This window comes from Babylonia areolata, chromosome 1 (genome assembly GCF_041734735.1).
Source record: "Babylonia areolata isolate BAREFJ2019XMU chromosome 1, ASM4173473v1, whole genome shotgun sequence".
NCBI classification, from domain to species: Eukaryota; Metazoa; Mollusca; class Gastropoda; order Neogastropoda; family Buccinidae; genus Babylonia; species Babylonia areolata.
In genome coordinates this window covers 98,759,044-98,777,923 of record NC_134876.1, presented here as the reverse complement: position 1 = coordinate 98,777,923, position 18,880 = coordinate 98,759,044, and the positions used below count along the sequence as shown (strand labels likewise).

The 18,880-nt window shown below is 42.3% G+C and overlaps 1 protein-coding gene across 3 annotated transcripts in view; it reads left to right on the top strand.

Annotated features, from left to right (window-relative positions):
* The window catches only part of LOC143290149 (calcium-dependent protein kinase C), an 84,579-nt gene that overhangs the window by 42,617 nt on the left and 23,082 nt on the right, over positions 1–18,880 (top strand). For 2 of the 3 annotated variants that reach the window (XM_076599462.1, XM_076599455.1), the window contains exons 5-8: positions 6,783–6,911; positions 7,836–7,992; positions 11,636–11,867; positions 17,678–17,806. In XM_076599462.1, coding sequence (XP_076455577.1) covers positions 6,783–6,911; positions 7,836–7,992; positions 11,636–11,867; positions 17,678–17,806 — 647 coding nt within the window. The remainder of the gene's footprint in view (positions 1–6,782; positions 6,912–7,835; positions 7,993–11,635; positions 11,868–17,677; positions 17,807–18,880) is intronic. The other variant, XM_076599468.1, reaches the window with a different exon arrangement.

Genomic DNA, 18,880 nt, shown 5'->3' with positions numbered 1-18,880 from the left:
GCTGAAGTGACTCCTGTACTGTGCAGATTTGGTTGGGTTTTTGCCAGGACACCTGAAGTGACTCGTGTACTGTACTGGTTTGGTTGGGTTTCTGCCAGGACACCTGAAGTGACTCCTGTACTGTACACAGGTTTGGTTGGGTTTTTGCCAGGACACCTGAAGTGACTCCTGTACTGTGCAGGTTTGGTTGGGTTTCTGCAAGGACACACTAGTTGACTTCTGTACTGTGCAGATTTGGTAGGGTTCTTGCCAGGACACCTGAAGTGACTCCTGTACTGTACAGGTTTGGTTTGGTTTCTGCCAGGACACCTGAAGTGACTCGTGTACTGTGCAGATTTGGTTGGGTTTCTGCCAGGACACCTGAAGTGACTCCTGTACTGTACAGGTTTGGTTGGGTTTTTGCCAGGACACCTGAAGTGACTCCTGTACTGTACAGGTTTGGTTGGGTTTCTGCCAGGACACCTGAAGTGACTCCTGTACTGTGCAGATTTGGTTGGGTTTTTGCCAGGACACCTGAAGTGACTCCTGTACTGTGCAGATTTGGTTGGGTTTCTGCCAGGACACCAGATTTGGTTGGGTTTTTGCCAGGACACCTGAAGTGACTCCTGTACTGTGCAGATTTGGTGGGGTTCTTGCCAGGACACACTAGTTGACTTCTGTACTGTGCAGGTTTGGTTGGGTTTCTGCCAGGACACCTGAAGTGACTCCTGTACTGTGCAGGTTTGGTAGGGTTTTTGCCAGGACACCTGAAGTGACTCCTGTACTGTACAGGTTTGGTTGGGGTTTTGCCAGGACACCTGAAGTGACTCCTGTACTGTGCAGATTTGGTAGCGTTCTTGCCAGGACACCTGAAGTGACTCCTGTACTGTGCAGATTTGGTTGGGTTTCTGCCAGGACACCTGAAGTGACTCCTGTACTGTGCAGATTTGGTAGGGTTCTTGCCAGGACACCTGAAGTGACTCCTGTACTGTGCAGATTTGGTAGGGTTCTTGCCAGGACACCTGAAGTGACTCCTGTACTGTGCAGATTTGGTAGGGTTCTTGCCAGGACACCTGAAGTGACTCCTGTACTGTGCAGATTTGGTAGGGTTCTTGCCAGAACGCACTAGTTGACTGCTGTACTGTACAGGTTTGGTTGGGTTTCTGCCAGGACACCTGAAGTGACTCCTGTACTGTGCAGATTTGGTAGGATTCTTACCAGGACACCTGAAGTGACTCCTGTACTGTACAGGTTTGGTTGGGGTTTTGCCAGGACACCTGAAGTGACTCCTGTACTGTGCAGATTTGGTAGCGTTCTTGCCAGGACACCTGAAGTGACTCCTGTACTGTGCAGATTTGGTTGGGTTTCTGCCAGGACACCTGAAGTGACTCCTGTACTGTGCAGATTTGGTAGGGTTCTTGCCAGGACACCTGAAGTGGCTCCTGTACTGTGCAGATTTGGTAGGGTTTTTGCCAGGACACCTGAAGTGACTCCTGTACTGTGCAGATTTGGTAGGGTTCTTGCCAGGACACCTGAAGTGACTCCTGTACTGTGCAGATTTGGTAGGGTTCTTGCCAGAACGCACCAGTTGACTGCTGTACTGTACAGGTTTGGTTTGGTTTCTGCCAGAACACCTGAAGTGACTAATGTACAGGTTTGGTTGGATGCACATCAACACAGTGTAGTGGCCACATGTTCTGTGACATGGGTTGTAGGTCCACACGAAGCGAAGGGGTTGAAAAAGAAAGGGCCAAGAAAAAACGTCAATAACTCCGAAGGGTGCTCAGTGTCTTTCTTGGGGTCCTTCTCAAGGGAAATAACTCACTGCAACCAAAACCTGCTGGAAGAGTTCTCTATCTCCTCTGTTTTGGTACTCATGCACATTTAAAAAAATTTTTTTTTTTTTAGATGGAATATCACCTGTACGTGATGGAAAGTTGTTATCTTGGATTTGGGGAGTTTCTTCTTGTCGCATTTTGGAGACTGTCTGCAGTTGGCGTTCAGGACTCGCACACTTCACTCCTTCCACCTCCTCCCCCCCTGGGCCTCCCTCCACCCCCACCCCCCTCCCCCCCCCACAGGAGAAAAATTGATGGCCATGGCTTGCTTTGGTTGAAGTCTCAGTTTCTCAGGGAGGCGTCACTGTGTTTGGACAAATCCATATAGGCTACACCACATGTGCTAGGCAGATGCCTGACCAGCAGCATAACCCTATGCGTTTAGTCAGGCCTTGAGTGCATGCTTAGAAATTTGTGTACCAGTTAAGAGTGGATTTCTTCTACAGATTTTTGTTTTTTTGTTTTGTTTTGTTTTTGCTGCCCCATCATCTGTATTGTTTTCAGTGACATTACTCATGCGCTGCTTGTTCCAAGTCTCCCATACACAGCCACGCCCAGTTTGATCTGTCACAGTCACAGTCACGCCCAGTTTGATCTGTCACAGTCACAGTCATGCCCAGTTTGATCTGTCACAGTCACAGTCACGCCCAGTTTGATCTGTCACAGTCACAGTCACGCCCAGTTTGATCTGTCACAGTCACAGCCACGCCCAGTTTGATCTGTCACAGTCACAGTCATGCCCAGTTTGATCTGTCACAGTCACAGTCACGCCCAGTTTGATCTGTCACAGTCACAGTCATGCCCAGTTTGATCTGTCACAGTCACAGTCACGCCCAGTTTGATCTGTCACAGTCACAGTCACGCCCAGTTTGATCTGTCACAGTCACAGTCCCAGCATGGCAGTCTGTAACAGGAAACTATCCATGTTCAGGTTGCCAGGAGGTAACACACTAGAGGACACCCTGCACTGCTACTGAGTCACTTTGATGGTGTTCAGTGGTGCCTGTTCTGATTCAAAGAACTAAGGACACCACCTGCAAAGGGCCCCGTGTTGTTAAACTGTTTTGAACCCACACAAAAACACTTTCCTTTCTCAGTATTCTTTCACAGTCATTCCTAGTTTGAACTGGGTTGGAAAAAAAAATCAACAACAACAAAAACTGTGACAGCTGGTTATTAAAACTGGGACAGAATCTGGTTCATTACTGATGACAGTTAATGGAAAAATTTTGTGTCTGTATTTTGATTCAGTCAGCTCTTAATTGACCCTGAAAATGTGAGTCATCACTGGGTAAGGGTGGTTTCACATAATAGGATCAAAGAAACATTTCAGTATTCAAAATTCAGTAACCAGGAAAAGAAGAAGAAAAAAAGGACATTATTCAATATTGTATTGTATTACTTTTGTCTTGAAAGATTTGTGTTTGATATTCTACTTCAGGCTGCTGTCCCTGGGGACAGTGTGTCACCACAGTGCAGCACCATGGTATCTCCACCCTGATCATTTCTTCTTTTTTTGGGGGGGGGGGGGGGGGCGGGGGGGGTCCTATGTGCAGATCTATTTTCTTCATTGTCAAAAAGGGTTTTTCTACAGAATTTTGCCAGGGACAACGGTTTTGTTGCTGTGGGTTCTTTTATATGCTCTGAATGTATGCTGTAAACAGGACCTTGGTTTATCATCTCATCCAAAAGATCAGCAAGCACCCATACCATCACTCAAGGTCTGGTGGAGGGGTGAGTAAAAAAGATCCTGGTCCATTTTTCAGACTGAAACCCGTGCCCACTGCCTTCCTACAATCCTAGTCAGGCACACCACCACTAGGCCACTGCTCCATAGTCACATGCTGTCCTGCATGTCTGCACAGAGAGAGAGAAAAGACCTGTGTGGTCCGTCCTGATCTGATGCCCATTCTGCTAAGTGATGACATCAGTTGCATCATCTTCAGAGATCATTTTGCTGACAGCATCCCACACACACACACTCTCTCTCTCTCTTACACACTGTGAGGGAGTTTTGTGCTGACATGCAGAGATTGTTTAGCTGCTGGCAAAACACATAAAGAAAGATCAGTTTAATCATCATCAGATATCAGTCAGCTGATGGCAAGACACACACAGTGAGAACACTTTGTGCTGACATACACAGATTGTTTAGCTGCTGGCAAGACACATAAAGAAAGATCAGTTTAATCATCATCAGATATCAGTCAGCTGATGGCAAGACACACACAGTGAGAACACTTTGTGCTGACATACACAGATTGTTTAGCTGCTGGCAAGACACATAAAGAAAGATCAGTTTAATCATCATCAGATATCAGTCAGCTGATGGCAAGACACACACAGTGAGAACACTTTGTGCTGACGTGCACAGATTGTTTTGCTGCTGGCAAAACACATAAAGAAAGATCAGTTTAATCATCATCAGATATCAGTCAGCTGATGGCAAGACACACACAGTGAGAACACTTTGTGCTGACATACACAGATTGTTTAGCTGCTGGCAAGACACATAAAGAAAGATCAGTTTAATCATCATCAGATATCAGTCAGCTGATGGCAAGACACACACAGTGAGAACACTTTGTGCTGACATACACAGATTGTTTAGCTGCTGGCAAGACACATAAAGAAAGATCAGTTTAATCATCATCAGATATCAGTCAGCTGATGGCAAGACACACACAGTGAGAACACTTTGTGCTGACATACACCGATTGTTTAGCTGCTGGCAAGACACATAAAGAAAGATCAGTTTAATCATCATCAGATATCAGTCAGCTGATGGCAAGACACACACAGTGAGAACACTTTGTGCTGACATACACAGATTGTTTTGCTGCTGGCAAAACATATAAAGAAAGACCGTTCCACTGACAGCAGAGCTCTTGTGCACCTATCATGTCTGCCTGCCTGCCTGCCTGCCTGTCTGCTGCCTGCCTGCCACTGAACTGCCCAGTCTGACCTGTTCACACGTCTTCTACCTGTCAAGTGGCTGCAAGTGTGGTTGCTTCAGCAGCACGCTGATGGAATCGCTTTAGTTTTGAGCATGTTGATTCATCTCCATCTCCATCTTCGCCTCCCAAGAAATGACCTGTTCACATGTTCAACCATTTTAACCCATGCCTTGCCAGCAGCATTTCTCCCTTTTTCTGATGTTCCGTGTTTGGTCTGAATGAGGTCATACAGAAAGCTTGAGCATTTCTGTTTTGCTATGTGTTTTGGTTTTTCAGGCCAGACACCGTAGTACAAAAACGTATGAAATAAACTTGAAGTTTAATGCTTTCTGTGACATGGTATGCAAAGATATTGGACTAAACATGTCTAAAAAGGTCATTTTGTGCAATTTGTCGTGACGGTTTCCATGGAAACGAATCCAAAATGGCCGACAAACAAAAAAATTGAAAGCTTAAAACTTTGGTACCTTTATAGATATGTTATTTCTGTTTGTTTGATTTGATTTATTTGTATTTGTTCTTTATTATAGTGCAGTGGTATTTTGGAATTTGAATAAATACATTTATTATTATTTTTTTGTTGAAATGTGTATAAATTCCTTGACATAATGTTTTTCAAATGAGTGTATATTCATTTTTTTTACTAGTACTATACAAACCACTGCACTATAATAAAGATGACTACATAAAGAAAGAAAGTACCAAGTTTGAACATGCTATCTTTTAAAGTTTTTGAGCATTAACATTACCATATTGAAAAATGGTATTACGAAGACAAAACACAAAACTGAGAAAACAGGAAAAGAAAGAGATGTGCTTGTACTCACAAGAAATCACACATGTTGATGCTGTTTGAAGCTTTATTTAAGTGAATATAGTATCCAGGTGAAACGGACTATAAAGATTAGATGTTGAAGAAGCAAATTATGCGAAAAAACGAAAATCACAAAGAATCATGATTTTGGTCAAAATTTCACTACCGTGTGTGGCCTTAATATTATCCCCCTCTCCTCCAACCAAAATAGTCTGTTGACAGATTTGCAGCAGTGTTGAAACGTTGAGTGTTGGCATAGAGGTTACGGATACTCCTAGGACACCATTAATTTCTTTCCCTCCACCAGACCTTAAATGGTGGTCTGTTCACTAGTCATTTTGATGAGATGATAAATCGAGATCCCGTGTGCAGTGTGCATTTAGCACTCATAAAAGAACTCATTGCAGCAAACGGGTTGTCCCTGGCAAGATTCTGTAGAAAAACCCACTTTTAAAGGAAAACATACACTTGCAGGCAGAAAAACATACATACCATGGGTGGCACTCTGACCGGAGCAGTGCACCCACCCTGGAGAGAGCAGCCTGAATTTCACAACAGTACAATCACAACAGTTCAATACAATACAATACAATACAATACAATACAATACAATACAGTAAGGTAGTATGTAAGTGTTCAGAGATCATGATGCTTGGACTGGGTGGAAAGGAGTATTGTTTACCTATGTTTCAGCATGCAACATGAACTACAGGGTAGTTATTCAGACTTCAGAGCTCACCATGGGTGGAAAGGGGGACTGTATACCTATGTTTCACCATGTGACATGAAATACAGGGTAGTTATTCAGAGTTCAGAGCTCACCATCAGTGGAAAGGGGGACTGTATACCTATGTTTCACCATGTGACATGAAATACAGGGTAGTTATTCAGAGTTCAGAGCTCACCATCAGTGGAAAGGGGGACTGTATACCTATGTTTCAGCATGTGACATGAAATACAGGGTAGTTATTCAGAGTTCAGAGCTCACCATCAGTGGAAAGGGGGACTGTATACCTATGTTTCAGCATGTGACATGAAACAGAGGGTAGTTATTCAGAGTTCAGAGCTCACCATCAGTGGAAAGGGGGACTGTATACCTATGTTTCAGCATGTGACGTGAAACAGAGGGTAGTCTGTCAGAATTCAGAGCTCCCCCTGCATGGACTGAGGGGTGGTTGTGTGCCTATGTTTCAGCATGTGACATGAACGTCCACAAAAGATGTGAGAAGCATGTCCCTCGCCTCTGTGGAATGGATCACACAGAAAGGCGGGGAAGAATTTATCTCAAGATAAGTGCCCAGGGCAACAAGCTGTCAGTGAACGGTAAGGTCATCATGCAGATATTTCCTTCTGAGTTAAAGTAGTTGCTGTGTCTTTTGTTTTTTTAGGGGGGGGGTGGGGGGGGGAGGGGGGGGGTGTTTGTTTGTTGTTGTTTTTTTTTCACTTGGGTTTATTAATGATATTTTATATTAATCACTGAATGTCAAAAAACAACAACAACAACAAAACAGTTTAGACGCATTATGAATGCAGTGGTGTTAACTTGACCAAGATAGTGCATGCAGTTACCTTTTTCCTTAAAGAGAAGCACAGTATTGATTTGACAAACTTTGTTTCGTTGACATTTTTGTCAGAAATGATTAGGGATTGGGAGAAGAATGGGTTTGTTACATATTGATTTTGAGGTTAAACTGGATTTTAAAAGAATACGATAAGGCCATTTTGGCTTTTGTTTGTGTTCTGCATAATGTTCTGATGCAGTCTAGCATCCTTTCAGTTCTGCTGTCAGTAGATGATAAGCATGTTCCAGGGGGCGTAGCATGGGGGTGGGGGGTGGGGGTGTTCCAGTTCTTAGATAATGCATTTTGCTTGTTTTTGACTTTTTATATTTTATTTTTTATATCTGATGCTCGTTTCCAGTAGTGTCTTCTCTGAAGAGAGACCAGAGTGGATAGAATGCATTTTGTATGTGTGTGTGACTGTGTGCATTAGCTGCAAGATTTTGATTGTCTTTTATGAACTTAGCACTGAACAACAACCTATATTTCTCAGTAGAGTGTTAAATGGACCCGTGTCTGAACACAGACACACACACGCACGCACGCACGCACGCACACACACACACACACACACACACACACGCATGCACGAAAACAAACCAACAACAACAAAGAACAACAAACAAAAACAGAATAAAACATCAATGAGTAGCATTGTGTTCATTGTTTTTTTGTCTGTCTTTTCCAGTGCGGGAAGCCAAAAACCTGTGCCCCATGGACCCCAATGGGCTGGCTGACCCCTACACTAAAGTCAAGCTGATTCCCTACGACTCCAACAAAAACAAACAGAAGACCAAGACCATCAAGTCCTCGCTCAACCCAAAATGGGACGAAACCTTTGTTTTGTAAGACCCTGGGTTATATACACGTCTTGTAAGAGAGAGAGAGAGAGAGAGAGAGAGCAAAGTAAGGATACTCTTAAAACAGCAGTCACAGTTAGTGTGAACTATTGTATTATCAGGGGTTAAAAGTTATTTTCTCTACTTCTGACAGTAAAAAATTTATTTCTTCTATTCATGTATATGATAGTCACTTGCAGAAAAAACTCAAATCCTGGTTTTATTTCCATTTTGTAAACCTGGTTTGTGTCCACATAAGGGATTGGTAAGTATAAGGTAAAACATTGTCAGCTCCTAATCCTTTAAATACACTTGCAAAATCGTCCTTCATCAGGGTTTGTCACTACTTGTGTCTTGACCTATCTGCTGGAATGTTCATCACATATTTCCATTGTAAAATTCTGACAAAATGGTGAGCCGAATCTTGTTTTCATGTCATACTGGATCTGGTTTCAACTTTACTTTGCAAGACAAAATCAACATTTCCTTGCGACTCAGGCTTTTGATTCTGGATCATTCAAAGTCTTCACGCTGAGTGTAACATTTGTGAAACCTCTACGCGTGTGTTTGTCATAACTTACTGCAACCGTGAGCATTTGTCGCAACTAATCTTTTTTTTTTTTAGTTTTTTTTAGGCGCTTTTTGTTTGTTTGTTGTTGTTTTTTTAAGCTCTCATTAGATGTTGTTCATCAGGTGTTGCTTGTTGTTCAGTCCAGTCTGTCATTGGAGCCAGAAAGCCTGTTCATCGACCTTTAACATTCATCACTTTCTGTTCAGTCTCTTGTCCATTTTCTGTTTTGTCGCTTGCGTTTCTGTCAGCTCACATTGCACCTTGCAGCAGACTTACTAGACCTCATTCAGGATGTCAGGTATCCAGCTACAGCTAAACAATCTGCCGTTTTGTTCAGTACTTTTTAAGGGGATTTAAAACGTTATTTTCCTCTTTTCTGTCCAGTGTAGATTGGAGACTTTTTTTTCTTCTTTATTTCCCATGTTTTATATGATAGTCAGCTTGCAGAAACATAACTTTTCATTAATCCTGTTTTATTTTTTTTCCATTTTTGTTAACCTTGGTTTTAGTGTCCACAACTCATTGACTTGGTAATGTCATTTTTGTAAGCCTGGTAGCCAGACTGTGTCACCTACCTTTTTTTTTTTTTTCCTTTAATTCATTCAGCGTTACACCCAAGCAGTGCCTGGGCATCAGATTCTGATTCATCTAACTTGTTTTTGACCTTTCAGCTGAGTGTTAAAAACAATGAGTGAAGCAACAATAAATTTCCATTGAAATTACTGACAAAATATGGGTGCAGCTCTGTCACTTTTTTTCTTCTTCAAGTTTTGTCGATGATCATAGCTGGAAAGTTGTGTTTCACTGCTTGGCAAGCACAAAATGAACTGTTCCGTGATGCGTACAGTGCTTTTGATCCTGACGATAGAATGAGTACTGTACACGCTGATTGGTGGGTGAAGCATTTTGTGAATGACCTGCATGACATGTCGTCGTTTTAGTTTTTGAATCATCTGAAACTTACTGCTAAAACCCTGGCAGGAATTGTTGCGCAAGCTGTAATCCTCACAGTTTTCGAAGGGTTGAGGCACATCCTCTGACTGAATTTCATTTGATCACTGCTTACATTTAGTAATGCTGCATTTGGAACAAACTGACCGCTCTGAAAAATCTAATCAGAATTCTGTAACACAGTCATCAAGTGTGTGTGAGGAAAGTCCTGTTGTTTGAATGGAACAGTCAGTGTTTGCAAGCAGCAGTGCCTGAATTTACCCAGTGTGGTGCTTGAATCACTTGAGTTTGTGTGTTTTTGCTAAAAGATTTAAGCTGGATGTTTTTAACAAGATAATAAAAGCTGAGTGTAGTGTGTTTTTGCTCAAAGATTGAAGCTGAGTGTAGTGTGTTTTTGCTCAAAGATTGAAGCTGAGTGTAGTGTGTTTTTGCTCAAAGATTGAAGCTGAGTGTAGTGTGTTTTTTTGCTCAAAGATTGAAGCTGAGTGTAGTGTGTTTTTTTGCTCAAAGATTGAAGCTGAGTGTAGTGTGTTTTTTTGCTCAAAGATTGAAGCTGTGTGCAGTGTGTTTTTGCTCAAAGATTGAAGCTGAGTGTAGTGTGTTTTTGCTCAAAGATTGAAGCTGTGTGCAGTGTGTTTTTGCTCAAAGATTGAAGCTGAGTGTAGTGTGTTTTTGCTCAAAGATTGAAGCTGAGTGTAGTGTGTTTTTTTGCTCAAAGATTGAAGCTGAGTGTAGTGTGTTTTTTTGCTCAAAGATTGAAGCTGTGTGCAGTGTGTTTTTGCTCAGAGATTGAAATTGAGTGGAGTGTGTTTTTTGCTCAAAGATTTAAGCTGAGTTAAAGCAGATGTTGGCGTTAAATGAGATCAAGCTTGTTATTAATTAAACAGTAAGTGTCAAATGTGCGAGCTTAGTGCTGAACAGCGGTGAGGAATTAGAGAGCTCTGGCATGGGCAGGATGCTTTACAGTTGATGAGCTGCAGCGGAAAAACCTGGGTGAAGTGTTGCCCTTTTTTTTTTTTTTTTTTTTTTGTTTGCACTTGCTAGGCTAGGTTTTTAGTGCAACAATGTGTGTGTGCCAATGAGCCTCTGTGCATGTGTAATTGACAAGCTATTTTGAAGGCATGTTCCTATTTTGGCCTTTCTCTGCACAGACAAAATATGGCCTTTGAGTTAAACTGTATTTCAGCTGTTTGCTCTCAACAGTTTCAGTATAAAGTGGTAGACGTAACAGAAACATGTTTTCTATACAAATGAACAGTAACAAAAGTTGAAGAAATGAAAACAGTTGGTTCGGGTGGTTTTTGTTTAGTTCTCAGCTTTGGGTTTACCTTTTGTTGAATTATTTATCAGCTACTCTTTTTTTTAATTTTTTATCTGACTTTAATTCTTGTTTGCTACAGAATGTCACCCTTGTTGAAAATGTGTACAATTGTGTATATGAAATAACTTGTCAATGCTAATGCGATTTCATAAGTGGGTAGGGGGTGGGGGGGTATTTTCTGCTTCTAGAATCATTCATATCAGTACCACTGTTAACTTTCAATATATTTTCTTTGTAGAACATAATAATGTGTGTGTCTTATTTGTGCACATGCTTGATTTTGTTATATTGTCTGAAAGTGACTTGCTGGCCGGATTAATATTGAATTTTTGTGTTATGTTTTGTTGATTCCATTCATTCATGAATATATTGTCAAGGAGTAACATGTTGTCTTGAACAATACTAAATGCTATCATTTGTTCATGAATTAATCATCTAAAAGGACCAAGTTGTTCCAGAATGATATTTTACACTTGCATTAAGCGTCAGTGATTTCATTAAGTTATGATTTACGATTTAATTGTCTCAGAATAACCCTGTTGTCTGGAAAAATATTAAACATTTGCGTTATGTTTTGAGTGATTTCATTTGTTATGAAAAAATCATCTTATAGGTTGTCAGAAAGGACATGTTGCCTAGAATGATGTCAGACAGAGGTTTTATCAGTCTAAAAGGAGTCAGTGTTGTCTGGAATAACATCAGACGTTTGCATCACGTTTCAGTGATTACATTCGCGAATAAATTGTGTAAAAGGATACTGTTGTTGTGTGGAAAGATATTAAGGAAACGTTTGCATCCTGTTTCAGTGAGTTGTCAGAGGGGGACTACTCCAAACGACTGTCGCTGGAGGTGTGGGACTGGGACCGCACCTCGCGCAACGACTTCATGGGGTCGCTGTCCTTCGGCATTTCAGAGCTGATCAAGAACCCGGTGGACGGCTGGTTCAAACTGCTCAACCAGGAGGAGGGCGAGTTCTATGGGGTCCCCGTCACCGACGACATCACAGAGAGCATTCAGGAAATCAAAAATAAAATGCAGGTGGGATTGATTGACTTGGTAAAAAAACAAAAAAGGTGGCTTTTCCTGATAATGATATGCTTGCTGTAGAAGTATGATGAGGCAGTTGTTTTCTATTTGAGGGAGCCCGGAGGAGAGGGGGAGATTTAGTGCTGTCCTGACTGTGCTCCCTTTCCCTATTCTTTTTTTTTTTCCTTTCTTTTTTTTCTAAAGGGAGCTCTCAAATCCTAAATTCAGACCACACGCAGCTCCCAGGATATATATATATATATATAGGCAGAGCGCAAAGCCTGGGTAAGTAAGTATAGAGGGCAAGCTGTTAGCCATGCAGCAGATCCCCCCCCCCCCCCCACCCCCCCCACGTCGCTGGAATGGTCCATTGGGAAGGCAAGTGCCGATACACATGGTTCCAGTGCCGTCACAGGAGTTGCCAGAATGTTGCTGTATACAGCCTCGGACTGCCTTGGGGACTCCGGCTCCAGATTTTTCCTCAGGGTTGACTCCCGAAGCCTTTCCTATGAGTGGGTATGGCCGCAAGGCAGCAGAGGTTTGAGATCAGAGTTTTCTTTCTCTTAGATGAGCTGTCTTCCCAGACTGATGAGCCCCATCTACCCAAAGCACTGGTTTTCAGGCACCAGGTAACCCGCCTTCGCCCCATCTCCTGTCAGTAGTAGCAGTTCTGCCGGGCTTATATCTAAGCCACACGAGCAGGCTAGTAGCTGGACTTAGTTGTCAGAGGCTGTTGGAGATGCGCACCTTGAGGGGCATTTTAGAGACAATGGGAGCTTGTCCCCATTGCCACCCCTCAGCTATGACAACCTTGGATGACAGATGGGCAAACCTGCTAGTGCCTGAATACCCCCCCCCCCCCCCACCACCCCACCCCACACATGTGTAATACACATGCAGATCAAATGCGCTTGTTTAAGATCCCACAATCCATGTCAACATTCGATAGCTCACAGAAACAAGAACATGCCCAGCATGCACCCCCCCCACCCCCAAAAAAGAAACATAGTATGGCTGCCTAGATGGTGGAGTATGAATGGTCATGTTCTTAAAAACCCACTCAGCTCACAGAAACAAGAACATGCCCAGCATGCACGCACCCTGAAAAAACATAGTATGGCTGCCTAGATGGCAGAGTATGAATGGTCATGCTCTTAAAAACCCACTCATACATAATTATGAGGGAACTTAGGAGGTAGCAGAGCACAAAATTTAATGCAGAAGTGACACTGACACCCAGCAGATTTGGTTGTTGATGACTTACTGTTGTACTGCATTCCATTGGGCTTCCTTTGATCCCCAGCCAGACGACAGGCAGGGCTGGCCGACATGCTCCTCAGTTAAACACTTAACAGTGGGTGGCTGCTGACTAATTCTGGACTCAGTCTGCTGCTTGCTGACCTTGTGATTGAACAGCACTTGGGAGGAGAGTCTGTCTCACTTGTGATAGAGAGTAACAGCTTGATGAGTTTGAATGAAGTCCAGGTCTGCTCTTTGGTTGGAGGCCAGTTTTGGCAAGTGTATTACTGTGCATTTTGCTGACTACAGAGCATTTTAGATGATAACACACACCCTCCACGTTGAAAAAACAAAAGAAAAAAAGTCTGGTGTTACCAATAAATATGGCACAGCATATTTTTAGGCGCAGCATTTTATAAGACGCACATGAAAACGATAAGCAAAAGTAAAAAAAGGTTACAATTTTGAAAGAGCATTGATGAGGTTGATTGCAGTCACTGCTGCTGTTTTGCACCTTCAGTCGATGTGGAGAGGCCTAGCTGGCATCATCAGAACTCTCTGCACATGTTGCGACGTCTGCTTGCCTTTCTGCTCTGTTGGTCTCAGCCGTCTTGAATCCCATGTGTGATGGCTGATACGGAAACTAGTCAGTTTTGATAAAAGAATGCTCTCCTTTTGACATCAACTGCTCCCACAGATGTAGGTGCAATTGGATGGAAAAGTCCCTTGTTTTCATCGCTGTGAATATCATTTTCACGTTCAGAGGTCTGCTTCTATAGTATTTGATACATGACAGCAATTCAGCAGATTTTTACCATCCAATAGAGGCACTGTATCGTAAAGGTGGACTTGTTGAAGTTGAGGAGAAAAAAAAATGACGGCCTTATAATAGTCGGTAAAGTACAGCACTTTACAAACACGGATAGTCTATAAAGTACAGCACTTTACAAACACGGAGTCATTTGTGCAACAGGCATCCTACCTGGACAGAGCCGACTGACAGCTGCCATTGGGTGTTCATCATTTGTTTCCTGTTTCATTGTCAGGTTTCAGTCACACACACATACAAACATAGATATGTAACATTTTACATGTATGACTGTTTTCTTTTTTTTACCCCAATATGTAGGCAGCCATACTCCATTTTCAGGGATGTGGCATGCTGGGTGTTTTTTGTTGTTGTTTTTTTGTTTCCATTACCCACCAAACACTGACATGGATTACAGGATCTTTAACATGATATTTAATCTTCTGTGTGTGTATACATACGAAAGGGGTTCAGGCACTAGCAGGTCTGTACATACGTTGACCTGGAAGATCGGAAAAGTTTCCACCCTTTACCCACCAGACAACTTTACTGAGGTTCGAACCCAGGGCCCTCAGATTGAAAGTCAAGTGCTTTAACCACTGGGCAGTTGCACCCACCAGGAAACAAAGGAAAGGAACTTGAAATTCAAAAGGAAAAACAATTCACTTGTGTAAGATTGTTAAAATGGCATCAAAGCAATAGAGATATGGCTTGGGTTTGATGGGTGGGGATGGAGGGTTTATGTGTGTGTGTGTGTGTGTGGAGGAAAGGGGATGGGTTGTTTGTTGCTTTGATGCTGCTTCATTTTTTCAGCCGGAGGACGGGACCTCAGAAGGTGAAACTTCCACACACCACCCCTCCATGATAGGCACCTTTATGCATCACGTCCGCAAGAGACTGAGTTTGGTGGAGGAAGACTCATCTGAAGATAGTAGTGTGGACAGAGAATTTTCTCACGACGGTGGTGTGAACAGGGGTGGGAGCAAAAAGACCTGTATAGAAAGTAGTGTGGAGGAAAAGCATTCCAGCGCATCGGAGGACAAAATAGATGTGTGGATGTTGTCCCATGCTCTGACCAGTGTGTTCAGCTGGAAACCTGATGTACTGTGGGTTGTTCGAGGTTTTTGTTTAGTTTCCAGTCGTTACCTTTGGAATGGTTTTTTGCTGCCTTTGTTGAGTTTCACAGGGGTTTTTTGTTGTTGTTGTTGTTGGTTTCTTGCTTTTTTTTTTTTTTGCTTTTGTGTATGTGTGTGTGTGTGCAGGGAAGGGGTGGTGCAGGGAGGGGTGTTTTTGTTTATGGTTTGTTTTTTGTTTTTTTTTTCAGCTGCTGCTGCTTTATGTTTCAATTTGTTCCAGACATCAGCGTTTGTTTGCTTATTTAGTTTGTATAGTTCTTTGTTATTATAGTCATTCAGTGCTTGGGATAGGAAAAGTAAGGTCACCAGGACAACAAAAGGGTTTGTCCCTGGCAAAATTCTGTTGAAAAATTCACTTTGCCAGTAAAGTTGATACACTAGCAGACAGTAAAAAAAACAAACAGAACATAGGAGGGGGGAAAAATATATATATATATAAATAATATATATATATATAGAGAGAGAGAGAGAGAGATGGGTGGTGCTACACTGTAGCGAGGCGCTTACCCTAGGGGAGAGCAGCCACCATTTCACACAGAGTACTCTGTTGTGACAAAAAGTAATGCATTATAATATGACGCAGCGTCAAAACGAAAAGCATGTGTTCAGATACAGCCGCAGGGGGAAAGTTAGTAGCAAAGCAGAATCCGTTTTGAGGACATTCAGTGCACTTTAAAAGACTTCAGCACAGCCTGTAAAATGGAACCAGAGCGATCCCATACATAAATGCTGAATGCCAAATATTGAAATAATAACCCAAGGCTCAATTTTAACTTTTTTTCTTTTTTCTTTTTTTTTAACTTGCCCATTCAGGCAAGTCAGGAAAATTCACTTTCCCGATTGGGTTTTGCATTTACCCAGCTTTCAGAAACAGCCATGCATCAAACAACCATACAAACACACACATACACACGCTTGAAATGTTTTTTGGATGCATGAGTTGTGAGCTGTTCCAGTTGTTCTTGGTTTGTCGTTTATGACAGTGTTGTTTTAGTCCTCTTTCACAGTCCCCTGTCCTGCAGGGTCCGACCTGTAGTCAGCAATGTTAACTCATTCTACCCCAGGTACGAGTTAACTCGTACCATGATTACTTCCCCTGTGGACCCGGTACCAGCATTCTTGTACCAGCACACTGTTCTGATTTCGTTCATTCTTGCTTGGTACAGATGGCATTCGAAACTGAACTGTTTACGGATTGCGGAACCGTGAAAACAAAGCTTTGTCTGAGCGATGAAATAAAACAGTTCTCCATCGATTTTCGCTGCTTTAGTGAAGCACCCTGGGTTGTTTTTTTTCTGCAGTGGTCTCATATAATGCTGGTCCAGGGGAGTTGTGGCAGGCATGTAGCTGTGGGATGGAATGAGTTTGATTAAACATGGAATAAACATTGTTACTCTTTAGGAGACAAAGGCACACATATCAAACCAGTTTGATTAAACACGGAATAAACATTGTTAGCTTCAGGAGACAAAGGCACACATAGCAAACCAGTTTGATTAAACATGGAATAAACATTGTTACTCTTTAGGAGACAAAGGCACACATATCAAACCAGTTTGATTAAACATGGAATAAACATTGTTAGCTTCAGGAGACAAAGGCACACATAGCAAACCAGTTTGATTAAACACGGAATAAACATTGTTAGCTTCAGGAGACAAAGGCACACATAGCAAACCAGTCTGATTAAACTTGGAATAAATATTGTTACTCTTCATGAGACAAAGGCACACATAGCAAACCAGCTGATTAAACATGGAACAAACATTGTTACTCTTTAGGAGACAAATGCACACATAGCTTGCATTATTACCATTTGAATTTTTCCTAGAAGACAGAGCATGCTTGAGAAGTTGGGAACCTCCTCAAAGGCAGAACTTGTAATCTTTAACCATTGTTTGAATCAGTCATTTTCTACAGCAGTCATAAAAGCACCCTTAAAGTGAATTCTTAAGCTATTAAGCCGTTGATATTGTGCTCTTTACTTCCTCTGCATTCATTACCATATTGATCAAGAAACATGTCTTTGCCTTCATGGATTTTAAAATTCAATAATAACAGAACTAATAATCCTGCTTCCTGCATTCATCCTTATGTTTTCATTTGTTACATGCGTTGACTTAGGTGTTTGATTACACAGCCGCTGGAACTAAGTCTGGCACTTTTGTTTTTCACACACAGCAGTGAATGGCAGAAGTGTAGATACTTCTTTCAGACTTTTTTCTGCAATCAGGTAGTATGGATTAAGGAATATGTTACTATTTTTGCCTTGCTAGGTGGAGGGGTGTTGAACTTTGGCAGAAACAGTCAGTCCAGCATTCACCAGGTATCAGAGTTCAAGATGCCGTTTCAACATGGTGTTGTGTCCTTGGGAAAGGCACTTCCCTCTTATTTTCCTGACTCCAGCAAGTTGTGAATGGGTACCTCACTCTGGTCAAGGAAGTTTAAGAGCAGCAGAAGGAGAGGATTGGGCACTGCCGTCCTTTGTAGAGCCCTAGACACAGTCAGTTCACTGCCCCTACAGCTGTGAAAGGCGGCCATCAGACCTTTATATTGCCATGAACACTTACGCAGGCTATGATATATTCTTTAGTCTGAGGCTTATCTCTTTTTCTGTCCTTGTATTTTTGTGGACACAGAAGGCAGAAGTGAACGACAAGAAACGGGAACCTCCGGCAGAAACACTGAAGAACCTGAACAAACAGGACGTGGTGCGGGCCAACGACTTCAACTTCCTGACAGTGCTGGGCAAGGGCAGTTTTGGCAAGGTCAGTACTGAAGGAGGAAGGCGGCACAATAGTCCTGCTCCTTTCTCCCAAGTTGGACTGGAAAATCAAACTGAGGTGTCTAGTCATTTGAATGAGATGATAAACTAAGGTGCCGTGTATAGCAAGCACTGAGCACACATTAAAAAAACAAAATAAAACAAAAAAAAAACACGGCAACGAAAGAGTTGTCCCTGGCAAAGTTCTGGAGAAATCCATTCTGATGTACAAATGAATACACTTACAGGCAGAAAAAAGGGTGGTGCTGCACTGTAGCAACGCACTCTCCTTGGGGAGAGCAGCCTGAATTTCACACAGTGAAAGCTGTTTTGACAAAATGTAATACAAAACAATGCAATGCAATGCAATCCAATCCAATACAATGCAATGCAATCCAATCCAGTCCAATACAATACAATACAATACAATTCACTCAAGCAGCTGGGAGTTCATAGGGAGAGTGTATATATATCCATCTTAAATAACGTTACCATCTGGCCTGGAGATGAGATGGAATGGACACTTCTGCATGTTAATGAACTTCACACTGTGTCCTGCATTACTTTGCTGATGAGGCAAAATAGCTTGCGTTTAGCACCAAGTGATCACATTGTGTGTTGCATTACTTTGCTGATGAGGCAAAATAGCTTGCATTTAGCAGCAAGTGATCACACTGTGTCCTGCATTACTTTGCTGTTGAGGCAAAATAGCTTGCATTTAGCACCAAGTGATCACACTGTGTCCTGCATTACTTTGCTGTTGAGGCAAAATAGCTTGCGTTTAGCACCAAGTGATCACACTGTGTCCTGCATTACTTTGCTGTTGAGGCAAAATAGCTTGCATTTAGCAGCAAGTGATCACACTGTGTCCTGCATTACTTTGCTGATGAGGCAAAATAGCTTGCATTTAGCACCAAGTGATCACATTGTGTCCTGCATTACTTTGCTGTTGAGGCAAAATAGCTTGCATTTAGCACCAAGTGATCACACTGTGTCCTGCATTACTTTGCTGTTGAGGCAAAATAGCTTGCATTTAGCACCAAGTGATCACATTGTGTCCTGCATTACTTTGCTGTTG